The sequence below is a fragment of the Poecile atricapillus genome, chromosome 10, assembly GCF_030490865.1.
Source record: "Poecile atricapillus isolate bPoeAtr1 chromosome 10, bPoeAtr1.hap1, whole genome shotgun sequence".
Lineage (NCBI taxonomy): Eukaryota > Metazoa > Chordata > Aves > Passeriformes > Paridae > Poecile > Poecile atricapillus.
The window spans coordinates 12,805,499-12,818,786 of record NC_081258.1 but is presented as its reverse complement, the minus strand read 5'-3'; the positions used below and the strand labels follow the sequence as shown (position 1 = coordinate 12,818,786).

At 39.0% G+C, this 13,288-nt stretch overlaps 1 protein-coding gene across 7 annotated transcripts in view; it reads left to right on the top strand.

Annotated features, from left to right (window-relative positions):
* Window positions 1-13,288, top strand: part of ESRP2 (epithelial splicing regulatory protein 2) — a 41,892-nt gene that overhangs the window by 16,630 nt on the left and 11,974 nt on the right. For 4 of the 7 annotated variants that reach the window (XM_058846062.1, XM_058846061.1, XM_058846065.1 and 1 more), the window contains exons 4-14: window positions 2,511-2,624; window positions 3,669-3,783; window positions 4,517-4,615; window positions 4,737-4,791; window positions 5,585-5,695; window positions 6,520-6,652; window positions 6,838-6,880; window positions 7,380-7,681; window positions 9,677-9,898; window positions 11,165-11,363; window positions 12,582-12,777. In XM_058846062.1, the coding sequence (XP_058702045.1) occupies window positions 2,511-2,624; window positions 3,669-3,783; window positions 4,517-4,615; window positions 4,737-4,791; window positions 5,585-5,695; window positions 6,520-6,652; window positions 6,838-6,880; window positions 7,380-7,681; window positions 9,677-9,898; window positions 11,165-11,363; window positions 12,582-12,777 (1,589 nt within the window). The remainder of the gene's footprint in view (window positions 1-2,510; window positions 2,625-3,668; window positions 3,784-4,516; window positions 4,616-4,736; window positions 4,792-5,584; window positions 5,696-6,519; window positions 6,653-6,837; window positions 6,881-7,379; window positions 7,682-9,676; window positions 9,899-11,164; window positions 11,364-12,581; window positions 12,778-13,288) is intronic. The other 3 variants (XM_058846064.1, XM_058846066.1, XM_058846063.1) reach the window with 2 other exon arrangements.

The window sequence follows — 13,288 nt, the reverse complement described above, 5'->3', positions numbered from 1 at the left end:
TAAAATAGAAGTTTCTAAATAAGCTCCCAGCAAGGCCTGACAACCTTGTGGCAGTTTATCAAAGGCACTTTAGGCTGCTGGCATCTGGTAAGAAAAGTAGAGAATTGTTTTGACATGTTAATTGTTCCATTGGAAAGGAGTTTGCAATGCTGAATGTTCTCACTGACATTTAATAAATACGCAGTGCAAATACTTACGTAAACATAAAAACAAATGCTGATCCTTGGGAATTCTTTAAACCTTAGTACACTTGGAATTCTGGGCTTATCTGTGTCCTTATGCAATATTTTACTACTCTGGCATCTTCTCAGTCCTGGCTTCTGAAAATATCTGTGTTGTCTTTTCAGCTGTAGGTTGTGTGGGAAACAGCACCTGGAGAAAAAGTGAATATTTCAGTTCAGCAGTCTTGATTTTTACTAACTTAACTTACATCATTTGACCTGAGCATTTCCTCCCTTGTACAAACATTTTTCTCCTTTTGTTTTCTGACTTGAAGTCTTTTTGATCTACAGTTCTTATGTCTTATCTGTACAGCAGGAGGCTGCTTACATTTGCTGCTTTCTTCAAGTTGTGTGGGTTGGATTTCTTCTTGTGTCTGATCAAAATAGCTCCCTAACTGCGCTCTCTGTATTGTCTCTTGAGCATCTTCAGTAGCACAGGGTACAAAGTTCAAGTTTTGAGGAGTGTTTTATTGCTGTTCATCAGTAAGACTGCTTCCTTTCAGCAAGAATCCCTGTGCACTGTCTGGAGGCTGATTCCTATCACCATTTCCAATCCCTTTTTACAAATATTTGCTCTTTATTGTGCCCATTAGTTAAAAAAGAAACTAATAAGTTAGTGTGTTCAGTAAGAAGGCAATTCTCCTCATGTGTGTTATTGTGGTAAGAATATTTGTTGTTGGTCTGTGACTGCGGCCATCCACAGAGCTACTTTTCTGAAGTGGTTCCTCTGGACTCCACTGGAATTTTCCTCTTTTTCTGATGTTTACACATCAACTGAGGTATTTTGAGCACTCTCAGATCTCATTTTTCTGACTTTAAATCATCTTTGAACAATAACTGGTTTAAAGCTTCGGGTTCTTCAAGATTTCAACTTGTGGTAGGAACACAACCTCTACTAGCAATTGGGAAAAACAGGCTTTGTGAACCTGCAAGTTTGGGTTGGTTGAGTACCCACTACTACAGGATTCTGAACTCAAAATAGTAGTGGAACTCTGGTCAGCTGCCCAAGCCTAGAAAGGGGCCTGGATTCATTTGAGGAGTTATTTTGAAATAAAGCCTGGGTAATCATGCCTCTCCTCCTCCTAAATCATGTTCAATACACAGATTTTCCCTTGTGGAGCCTTACCTGTGGGCTGCAGGTGCTGCAACACTTGTTCACACTCTGAGTTCTGTCATCATTCCTGAGCAGAGACTAATGGTGTAAAGTGCCACATGTGTTATGATAAAACAAACCAACTCCCTTTTCTCCCCATACACAGGTTAAAAAACAGCACAAAGATATTGTCTGAGTCTCAAGTCAACTTGTAATTTGCTTTTGGTGTTGGTTGTTTTGGAGTTATAAGCTGTTGCTGAGAGCAGTGGGTGGCTACTGCATCATGATTGTAATTGCTTTGTTTGTGAGGTGATGCTTTCCTGGGAGGGAGCAGCATCAAGAGGGAAACTTAGAATAATTATATTTGTCCCCTTGAAAGTTAGTTAACAAGCTACTGCTTACTGATATGACATATGTAGGTACTATAATATGCTAGTTGACTTATTAGGGGCTAGGAATTTAACACCGGTGTAGAGTAATAAAAGGCTAGAAGCTGTTATCTAAGGATGGAAAATAATGTTGAACAAGACACCTGGAGCCCTTTCCTCTTGAGAATTAATTTGCTGGGGGTTAGCCATCTTAGAGCTGGGAATAATTTTTTTTTTTAATCTAGTGTTTGTAACACTTTATCTCTACCAAGAACTTTATTAGCATGGACTTGGCTTGATTATAGTTTAACTTCTGAAGGTATTAGATCACTGTTTGCTTGGCTTTTCTTAATATATTACTTTTGAAATATTAGTAAATCCTGATGGATAGTTCTCTTTGTTTTTGAAGTTAAAAAAAATATTGAGACATAATCAAAGGTGCTATGGGTGAAGAAAGGCATTGCAAAAAAATTTTGTGATTTATCTTCAAAGTTCTTTCAAATATTTAATAACTGAAATCATAGTTAGTCCAGATTTTGTACATTACCAGTATAATATGATCACTTTTCATATGAACTCATAGTTCTGCCATATCTTCATAATTAATCTTTTTACTATATTCTAGGTGTTCTTGTTTTCTATTCCACAAATGCATATAGTTTATTTGCTTACTTTTATCAGGAGCCTATGTCTGTTTTCCACCATGTTTTTTCAAAACTTTTACAAAATGTTGAATTACTTTATCTCCGTAAAACAAAAGTGCTGAAGTAATGGCAAGTGCATGAAGTTATCAGTCAGTACAATTAAAATTTTCACTTTATTTTCCAGTTTAGTCAGCTGGTATCCAGTGATTTGAAAGTACTTGGAAGGAGCTCTTACACCCTCTGCAGTGATGGCCAGTTACTCATTCGACAAGTTCTCCATCCAGAAACATCCAAGAAGGTACAAGAGCAGAACTGGTGCAGAGAGGCAGTGCTGGGAGTGGAGTGATACAATTCCACCCTGGGAACTAGAGTGTCTCAATTGAAGGTGATCCCCTCCCTGCCTGAGCCCTGAGTAGCTGAGTAGTTATTTTAGGCATTTGCTCTTGAAAGTCAGCCACACTAACTACTTGGACTCCCAGATGGGCATAAGAGGAAAATTAGGAAAAATGGGATAGAGACAGAAGCAATACAAGAACTTTGAGTTCTGTGTGTGGAGTGGAAACAGAGGTACAGATCAAATCTCTGCAGAAGTGATGGAGAGCTGTTGCTTTGCTTAGGCTTGTGTTCAACCAGCATCCTGTGGAGGGTCGGCACACAGGTGGTGACGTGGCCTGGCAGTGGTGCCCCATCTGCATTTATTCAGTGGGAAGCAGAGCTGCAGCTTGTTTCCTACCCCCACACGAAGCAGTAGTTTTTACTCCAAGTTCTTGGAGAGTTTAGAGCACCCTGTCAAACCCAGGAAGGAGAACGTTGCCTTTGTGCAAGGTGGTGGCTCTTGAGTTTGCGGACTTAGCAGGGTCTGCAGGAACCCCACAAGAATAAGAGCTGCTGACATGGAAGGAGCTGGCCAGTTGTAGGGTTCTTTTCTGGAAGCTGCTGAAAGATATTTTATATTCTGTGACAATATTTATTTAAAACTCATCATCACACTTTGGTACAAATCTGCTTTTCACTGTTAGCCACAAAAGATAAAATAATGTCCAAAATGGGAATTGAACAGCAAAACCTAGATATTTTTAATTTTTTTTCCCAGCCATCCTCTCCAGATGTTTTTGCACGGGTCTGACTCCCAGAGGCTATTTGACTTTGTTCATGTAGAGATCCAGTTCTGTAGAGTTATGGAATTTGAACTGTGTTACAAAGGAGCCAAACTGCTCCATCACCAACAAGCTGGTGACGTGGAACTACATGATTTTTGAGAATGCCTTATTCACTTCAAAAGCATTAATTGAAATTTAAATGGACAGTATGTACAAAACAAACATTTTTGCCTTCCTTGCAGAACTTCTTGTTGTCAGACTGCTTCTATACCTTTTATGATCTGCGCAAAGAGTTCCACACATGCTACCCTAGTTCAGCCGCCGTGAAAGATCAGACTATCAAAACCATGGCAGAATGTATCCTTTTGCTGCACCTTATATACCACAATCAGTTAAGATTCCTTGAGTTTTATCTCTGTGATTGTAATAGAGTTTAGAAGAATAAAACTAGATGTGGCTTTTAAAACTCACACATAGTTTTAGGTAAAGTGAAAGGAATGCCTACTTAAGTGTGTGTTGGGAGAGTGGCTCTGCTCATAATTTTTTTTTCCCTAAATTGAATCTAATTGATTTCTAAACCATACTTAGTAAATCTGCCAAAGAAAAGCATCACTTTCATTGGTGCTTAATCGAAAACAAAAAACTGAACTGTCAGTGGGCCTTTTCAGCACCTGCAGGTTTCCACTGTTTGAAGATAGTAGTTATCTTGCATGATCCTGACTGAGTTCAAAAATAAAGTAAAACCAAAACCCAAACAATACTCTACATCTAAATTCAAATTAGAAGGATTGTTGTGGCCCATCTGAATCAGATTAAAGTTCAGTTAGGTTTTAAGTGATAGGAACTTATTCAGCTTTTTCTTTTTCAGACTGTTAACACTGAAATTATGTAAGCTTTTAATACTTTTCAAACTGTTGTCTGTTAAAGTGAATATAAACCAGTTTATGATCAGAGTAACATGTCTAATAGCCACATGTCCCCACTAAGCCCAGTAAATTTGATTATTAGTTCTGTGTTAATATAAGAAAGCCTTATGACTTGTTTACAAAGGATTGTGCAAGTCTGTTATTTTCTATAATCACCTGTTTAGATCTAGGCTTAGCGACAGATGAAGCAGAGGAGGACTTTGGCGTGTGGCAAGTGAAGACCATGGTGGCTATAATTTTCAGCATGCTCTCAGAAGGTTGTAGTAAGTTAACTATTTATACTGAAAGCTGAAATCCTTCTTTTCTGAAAGAATTGGCAGTGGTGCTGTTATTCTTAAGTAATCTCTGACCCTGGTTATATTTAAACTTCCTGTTTTGTCACAGATCACGTATTTACTGAGCCTGAAACTGTGAAATACAAGTATGAAACAGGTCCTTGGTAAGTGCCCTTGTCACAGCTGTTTACAAGCAAAGATGAGTCTTGTGTTACAGTAAGGAAAGCTTGTGAATATTTCCCCATGGTCATGTGCAAGCAGGCTGGCTCCTGAGAACAGCACAGTGCACTCAGCAGTCACTCCCTTGCAGACAGACTGTGGCTGGCATGCTGAATGCTGTACTTTAGTCCAGCTCTTTAAAGTCATTGCAAGTTAAATGCTCTTTGTTCTCTTGCTTCTGTTTTGCATGGCATCGAGGCTGGCTTATCTTACCCAGGGTGAAGAAATATTTGTGAACTTTCCCTAAGTCAACAGGGCTGATGGCCAGTGCACCCTGCATGAGCTGAGCTGTGTGGTGCTTCCCAAAGTGGTTTTCCATGCTGAATTGGGTGTTGGGTTTAGGGAGGAAGAAACAGGATGGCTCCTTCTTTACAAATGCATTTCAGTGACCAGACTGAAATATTTTAGGCATAAGTAATTTCTGTTGCTTGGATTGCTGGATCTTTCAAATAAAATTAATTCAGTTCCTCATTACTTTACACTGAGGCAGTTTTCTTATTCTTTTATTTAAGGAACTGCAATGTGGTGACAACATTGTGCATCTTCAGTGTTGTAGATACGAAGGAATTATCCGAGTTATCTTCCCTTTCTTTATTTAAAGGAATAATGGAGATAGGAGAGTCTCAACAGAAAATATACTCCCAATTTACAATTCAATTAGTTGCAATCTGAAGTTTGGTAAAATGTTGGAAAACCTGGATTAAAGCTTACTTTGTCTTGTTTTTTCTTTCTGTGCAGTAGTAAATCTGAAACTGTGGACAGTGAGACAGTAATACGTGCCAGAGGTTTGCCATGGCAGTCTTCAGACCAGGATATCGCTCGATTTTTCAAAGGACTCAACATTGCCAAGTAAGATAAGGAGAATTTGCCTTGCTTTATCACTTTGTCTTTAATAACAAGTTCCTTTAATATTTGTTTAACACACATCCCCCACTCTCCCCACTGGAGTCCTTCAATCTTTCCCCACTTGATCCCTTCCCATGCTGTGGCCATGACAGCTAAACAGGTTTACCAGCCTTAGGTGTGCAAGAAAAAGTTTTGAAATGTGTGAAGAAGAAAAGAGACTTATCAATTGAAAACAAATACACATTCATTTATTGGTAGTATCTTAAGGGAGAAACTCCTGTTCCATTAATCAAAGCAGAGGCCAAGACATGAAAAAGCTTTAATTTTGTGCCAACTTATTATTATTCTCTACCTTCTAAACAGGCCACATTCAGAAACTTCCAAGTACTGTTTGAAATAAATTTTCATATGACTCATGTGTACACCTGTGTATAGATTTATGTGTATACATATATATGAAGAGAGTGAGTTTATTTAACATACTTGTCACTTAATATACATTCCAGATCTCCAACACTGAAAAAATACAATTTTTTATTTATACTGAAGAGGAAATTCAAATGTGCATCTCTGAGATGATAGGAAGGACAAATTTACATCTTTATGGGAGTTGAGAAAGTGGTGAACATGAGATCCATTATCTCAATGAAGCAGATTTTAAAGCATAATTGTGTGAAAACAAAGATTAAATTGTGGATAGTAGCAATTTATTTTTCAATCTGTAATCTTCATGTTAAAGTCTGATTCCTTTTCTATTCTTACACAATTATTTATTAAATGTACTAAAGATTCAGACTAAGCTTATATTTGTTGGTTTTACCTTCCAGAGGTGGTGTGGCTCTTTGTCTGAATTCTCAAGGAAGAAGAAATGGGGAGGCTTTGGTTCGGTTTGTCAATTCTGAACAGAGAGACCTTGCCCTGGAAAGGCATAAGCATCACATGGGTAGTAGATACATTGAGGTAAGAAGCTGTGACTTGAAACAGATCTTTGGAGAGAAACCTGAATATTTTACACTATGTTCTCATTTAAAACCAAACTGTGCTTCTGTTTTGCTCAAAGTTCTCTCACATGTGAAGGAGTGTATGTGTGGTTTAAAGCTGAACATTGTGATTTTCATGTGGGTTTTTTTGTTCTTTCTTTTCAGGTTTACAAAGCCACTGGGGAAGAATTCTTAAAAATTGCAGGAGGTAAGTGATGCTGGAGTTCAATGTGATTGCTTAAGTTCATAGGAATGTTGTTCTAGTTCTTTTTTTTTGTTTCCTTGACTGAGGATGCAAATGGATAATGAAGTAGCTTTTCCTGTTTTACCTTCCAAGAATATGTGACCCTGTCAAGTTCTGTTTTCACGTGGTTGAAACTGAGCTGTGGGCATTTGATCTGTGATGTTCACAGACAGGTCTTGGGAGAAAGAGCAGCCTTTGCAGTGGAAGCATTCATGTACCTTGTATCAATTCACACTAATCTCACCTTTGTTCCAATTTAATAAAAATATTAAACACTTGCAGATTAAGAGGTTTTCACCTCAAAATAGGTTGCTGAGAGTTAGTATGGATCTTGGGTTTGTTGCTGGCTACTCATCTCCTGTATTCTTCCTTAACATTTCACTGCTGCTGAATCCTCTGGAATTGAGTGCCCAGCACTGGCCATATGTTCTTGGCTGACCATGTGCTGTTATCTCTCTACCAGGCACCTCCAATGAAGTGGCCCAGTTCTTATCTAAGGAGAATCAAGTTATCATCCGGATGAGAGGCCTTCCATTCACTGCTACTCAGGAAGATGTCCTGGGCTTCCTGGGGCCAGAGTGCCCAGTCACCGGAGGGAAAGAGGGACTTCTCTTTGTCAAATACCCAGATGGCAGGCCCACAGGAGATGCATTTGTGTTATTTTCCTGTGAAGAATATGCACAGAATGCACTTAAAAAGCACAAAGAAATACTTGGAAAACGTTACATTGAACTCTTCAGGAGCACAGCAGCAGAGGTCCAACAGGTTGTAGCTATTGGTTGTGAGACTCAAAACTGAACAGTTGAAGCATTTCTTCTAACACTTGCCCATATATATGTTGTAGACAACCATGAACATTTATATATTAAAAATGTTTAGAAAGGCCAATACATGGTTCCTAATGGCCATGGAAAATTGTACAGCACTGGTTTTGCTTTGCTTGTTGATTTGGGGGGACTGTTTTAGTTTTTGGTTTTTTTTAAGCTGCCACTGTTTGAGTGGTCTCTTTAACCATCCCTCAGACCATAAAGTAAAAATCAGTGCATAATTCTTTTCTCCTCACTGAAATCACACAAATAATTCTAAAAATATAGTAGATTGATAGCACTGTAAAAATGCTTCTTGAAAATCTTGTATTGTCTTGAAATGCTAGTCTCCATGTACAGAATTTCTAATATTGAATCCAAATCTGGATGCATGAAATGAGCAACTGCTTTCTTGGAAGCTATGAATTGAGAGGATGTATCTGATTTTTTGGTGAAAGGAAGTAATTTTTTTTTTTCCTGAGGTAACATATTTCCTTTTTCCCTATCTTTCACCATTGCCTATCGTTATCTTCTTAAACTGGTAAAACTATTTTATTTTCTCATCAGCAGCTTATCCCTGTGGAAAATACCACACATTATATTTTCATTCCTGACACAGAATATTTCTAGACTGGTGGTTCCTGAGGGAACCACTATTAGATTTGGTCTGGTCTTTGCATAACCACTGGCTATAAAAATGTAATACATTATATTGTATTACTCTGCACCTATGTGACAGGTGAAATCTTTCTGTAGAAGGGATTGGGCAAGGGAAAGAATATGCACACCTGTAGACCCATTGCTACTGCTGTGATATGGATATTCCCACAGCCAAGAATGTGTGTGCTATGAAGACTGGAAACGGCATTTCCCCCTCCCCTCCAACTTCCCTCCTGAGAGAGAATGAAGCAAAATCCTCTAAGGAGCAAGATCACTCTGACTCAGTGACCAAGTCTCTGCTTCCACTCTTTTTAGGTAGACCTGGATATAACTTATATTTGACTAATTATTATAGTCATTACTTCTTCCTCTATGACAGCTGTCTAGGCCAACACCTGAACTTTTTAGGTGCTTGGGCAAGAGATTATTTCTTAGGAAATTACAGGCTGCTTTTTTGAGTAATTACAAGAAGTAAAGTCAGCTGTCTTCTACTTAGTGTTAGTACAAAGTAATTGCAATGTTCTCTACACAACTAAGAGAGATTTCTGGCCTGAAATTCAATACAAGGAGATTCGTGAAACAAACTCCCTAATCTGAATCACTTCTAACAAAACTAAAGCTTTGCAACCTGTTTTTTTGGTACTTCTTTCATGTATTTATTTGTGATAATCATCACTAAAAATGTTTTTCAGCAGTAAGTGCCAACATGTGTCATATGTTCCCTTTGTCATTTGGAAATGAGTCAAGAGAAGATGTTGAGATGAAAGTCTCTTATATTCTTATCGTTAATTTTTTTTCTCCTAAAAAACTCTGTACTTGGAGATGAGCACTTGGGTTAAACAAATAAGCACCCTCACTTAACCAATCAGGTTTTAGAATAAATTATAATTAGTGCTTTTACTTGCTAGCTATTTCAAGCCTAAGTTCTTTTAAAATTACTGTTTTTAATTTACCCTGATTTAACTAAGTATGCGACAATACTGGTTTATTAGCACAGATGTGATTTCAGATTTTCCTTTTTGAGATACTATAAACAGTAATTGGCTTTTAACTTTTTAAAGAAAAGTCTGGTTTTGAGAAAAGTCTGTTTTTTGAGGTCTAGCAAATTGAATTTGTTAGCCCTCCCCTCTTCTTTTCTGCATTTGAAACTTCCAAATGCCTAACATGAGACTAACTGCAATAATTTGGTGTAAGAAGGGTTTTTTTCTCTGATGTTGGCAATAGTATTGTGAGAACTGCTCTGTCTCAGACAAATGATTGTAAATCTGCATTGCTGTGGGTTTTTTGCCAACAGGTACTTAATCGATACATGTCGACACCTCTTATTCCAACTCTTCCAACTCCCATCATTCCAGTCATACCCCCACCATACACCATTGCCACGGGCAGCATCCGTGACTGTGTCCGGCTCAGAGGTCTTCCTTACACTGCTGGCATTGATGACATCTTGGAATTTATGGGAGATGCCACAGGGGATATCAAACCCCATGGAGTTCACATGGTTCTTAATCAGCAGGTAACAGCATTTTGCATGGGAGTAGTAATTTTGCAGTGATTGAACCAGTAAGAAGTCAGGGCAGCTTACCTGATCTTGGCTTTAGTCTTCTCCAACCCTGGGAAAATACAATGTTCTCTTTGTCTATCTTTGCCTCATTTCTCTTCTCCTTTTACATATACTCTTGTTTTTCTCTCCCTGTATGTATGTATGCATCAGCCTGGGGAAGATGAAGCTTATTCTTTGAATGATAACCTTATCCTAGAGGCTGTTTTCAGCCAAAGGCTGGAGATAGACAATAGAAATGTCTCCTTTAGGTGGAATATCTGCTCTGTCAGCTTCAGGGTTCCTGCAGTGTTGTTTGAGTGGTCTTTGGGTAAAAATGAGGTTTTTCTAACTTGATTAGCAGTTGCTCAGTCTTTAAAGAAAGTTGATAATTAAAAATTGTGGTTTGGGTATATTTTAATTATGTGATCATAAAGATATATTTTCCCTGTTGTCTTGTGTTAAAAATAAGTTCTTAGTGGCAGAAATACTGAGATATTAAAGAAAACAAATGAGAGATCTACTGTACTTGTTTAGGGTTTTTTGTGTGTATATTTTTTTGGTTAAGGAAGTTTTTGTATTTTATGCAGACAGGTATATCTGTCAGACTGCAGAAAATCAGACCTGGAAATCATCTCTGATGTAGCTATGGACTTACTAAAGGATCTGAAACTTTATGCTGTTGTACTATTACCTCCAAAGTAGTTGTACGGAAGGCAAAGCCAGGCTCTTCCTAGAGCTTCAGAGCAAAAGAATAAGAGACAGTGTGAATAAACTACATTAAAAAAAAAAATCCCAGTTGGGTGAAAAGCGAAAAAAATAAAATCACGATGAGAAATTAGCTAAGCACCTGAACAGGTTCCCAGAGGTGATATGGAATCTCCACCCCTGGAGATGCTCAGATTTCAGGTGGAGAAGGCCATGAGTGGCCTGATGTAAATTGAAAGTTAGTCCTGCTTTGAACAGCTTTTGGATGAGACCTCCGCATTTTTTTCCATGCTACATGATTCTGTTTCTTTCTGCAAAGGACTGAAGTAGCATTGTGTTAACTGGGCACTTGTTGCATGAGTCTTGATTTTTCTGCTCCTAAATAGAATTGTTGAGTTGTGTGTCATTCGTGCCAGAGAAGGAATAATGATACAGGCTTTCAGTAGATGTTTGATCTTAGTCCTTTCTGCATTTCTTGTGATCTGGGTGATTTAATAACAGATTGACCCACAATTATTTCCCCGCCTCCCCTAGGGACGACCGTCAGGTGATGCTTTTATCCAAATGAAATCTGCTGACAAAGCCTTTATGGTGGCTCAAAAATGTCACAAAAAAATGATGAAGGACCGTTATGTGGAAGTATTCCAGTGTTCTGGAGAGGAGATGAACTTTGTTTTAATGGGTGGCACTTTAAATCGTAGTGGCTTATCCCCACCGCCATGTAAGTTACCATGTAAGTCTCCAATTCTTCTGCTCTCTGCTGCTAAAGGCTGATATGTGGTAGGTGCTGAAGCTTTGTGGCCTTTCACCTTTTGACTCGGGTTTTGCCATGATCAATAATCATCCATCTGTGTACATACTAAGATTGGAATTGTTCCCTTTGGGCAATAATGGGACTGATCAGAGGCATTTTTATCGTATTTTCGGTGGTGAGTAGAGGGCAGCAAGGCCTTGCCAGTGAAATTGTTGCACACTTTGCTTTTTGTGGGTGTACTGTTCTTCTGAGCTCTGCAGTAGACTTGCCTGTAGTGAAATCTACTTGGAATGAGAGGGATTTTTAAAATGGGGAGAAGTTCTATATTCCAGCTGCCGATGAGTGCTCTTGCTATCTTGCCTCAGAGCCTTGAGAAGGTACTCTTTGGGCTTCTTTTTGAAGGAAAAGACCCACTGGGATGATATACTAACCAACCATAGAGTGCTGAAGATGAATGGATTTTAATTTTTTTATTTTAAGATTACAGTGAACCCTACTGAGGAACGATAATGCAATTTTACTGTACTGTTCTAATTAGTCTCACTACCAAATCACAAAGCAGATACTGATGAGTATTTGCAAAATAGTAAAAAGCTGCCAAATATAGTATATAAAACCAATTTGACTGCACACCAAGCCAAGTTTGTTGTTTCTGTACAAATCAGGCATTTATTCATCAAAATGAATCAGACTAGTGATCTAGTGGGGTATTCTCCCTTCCATTTGCTATATCCTAAAAATACTTTTTGAAGTTGCAGGAAGCTTATATGTGAAGTCTCATTGTCAGCAGCTATGGATGCCCATGTGTAGCTGCTATTATGGTGCTTTTGTCCCACAGAGTACAACTTCTGTTAGAAAACACAAGGGTGTGTTGGTGTGCACGCCTGCTTTCTCTATGCACATGGCTTTATGCTTTCTTTTAACAACTCTGAAGTTCCCTACTTTCCATTTACATATAGACAAGGCTGCTCAGCTCTAGGAGTTGTGAACTTCTAGGAATTGCTCATTCCAAGTGCCCTGGTTGTTTTTCATGGCGATGTAGCAAAGGTCTCCAGGGGAGAGGCTAGAGAGCAGTCTTTGCTCAAGTGTTCATCAGTCATGCCCAGATGGTTTTAATCACATTGAGGAGAGGAATTACTCATCTGAGAGTTCACCATTTTGATTGCTTTTTGTTGCTGTGTCCTGGTTTGTTTTTAGGTCTTTCTCCACCAGCTTATGCTGCTTTCCAAACAGCAGCCGTGATCCCAGCGGAGGCAGCAGCCCTCTACCAGCCACAAGCCCTCTTGCCAACCACCAGGACACCCCAGGCCTCTGCAGCTGCTCCTCCAGCTGTTACCTACTACCCAGCCCAGGCTGCTCAGCTTTACATGAACTACACAGCTTACTATCCCAGGTAACCCCGAGATTTCACTGCTTCTCTTGAGCTTTCATTCCAGTGCAGCAGGCAGCTCTGTGGACACCTGCGAACTGCTCTTAAATTTGTACTTCTAGTGTAGGTAATCCCAGGAATTTAGTGTTCAGTAACAGACGCAGAAACCATTTTAACTGTTTCTCTGTAACCTTGTGAGGGGGCTTCTCTCTACCTTCACCTGTCAGTTTGTTATTTACAGTACTGTTTTTGTGGGGAAAGACTAATCATGGGTGTGTACTAGGTTTGATTTTGTATATCAGTGAGACCAAAGAACATTTTTACATGTGAAAGCAAAATAGATCTCCACCTTTTCCCTTCCCACAGATGGTATGGCATGAGCCACTGAAGTCTGGTCCAGGGGTTGTGGGGAAATAGCTTGTTCACTGATAGTTCCTAGGCTTGTGACACTTGCTAGCTTGAGTATCTGGTAATTTGCTAGATGGACCCTGACTGGAGGTGGAGATGGTAATTACTCTATTTTGTGGCTCAGAAA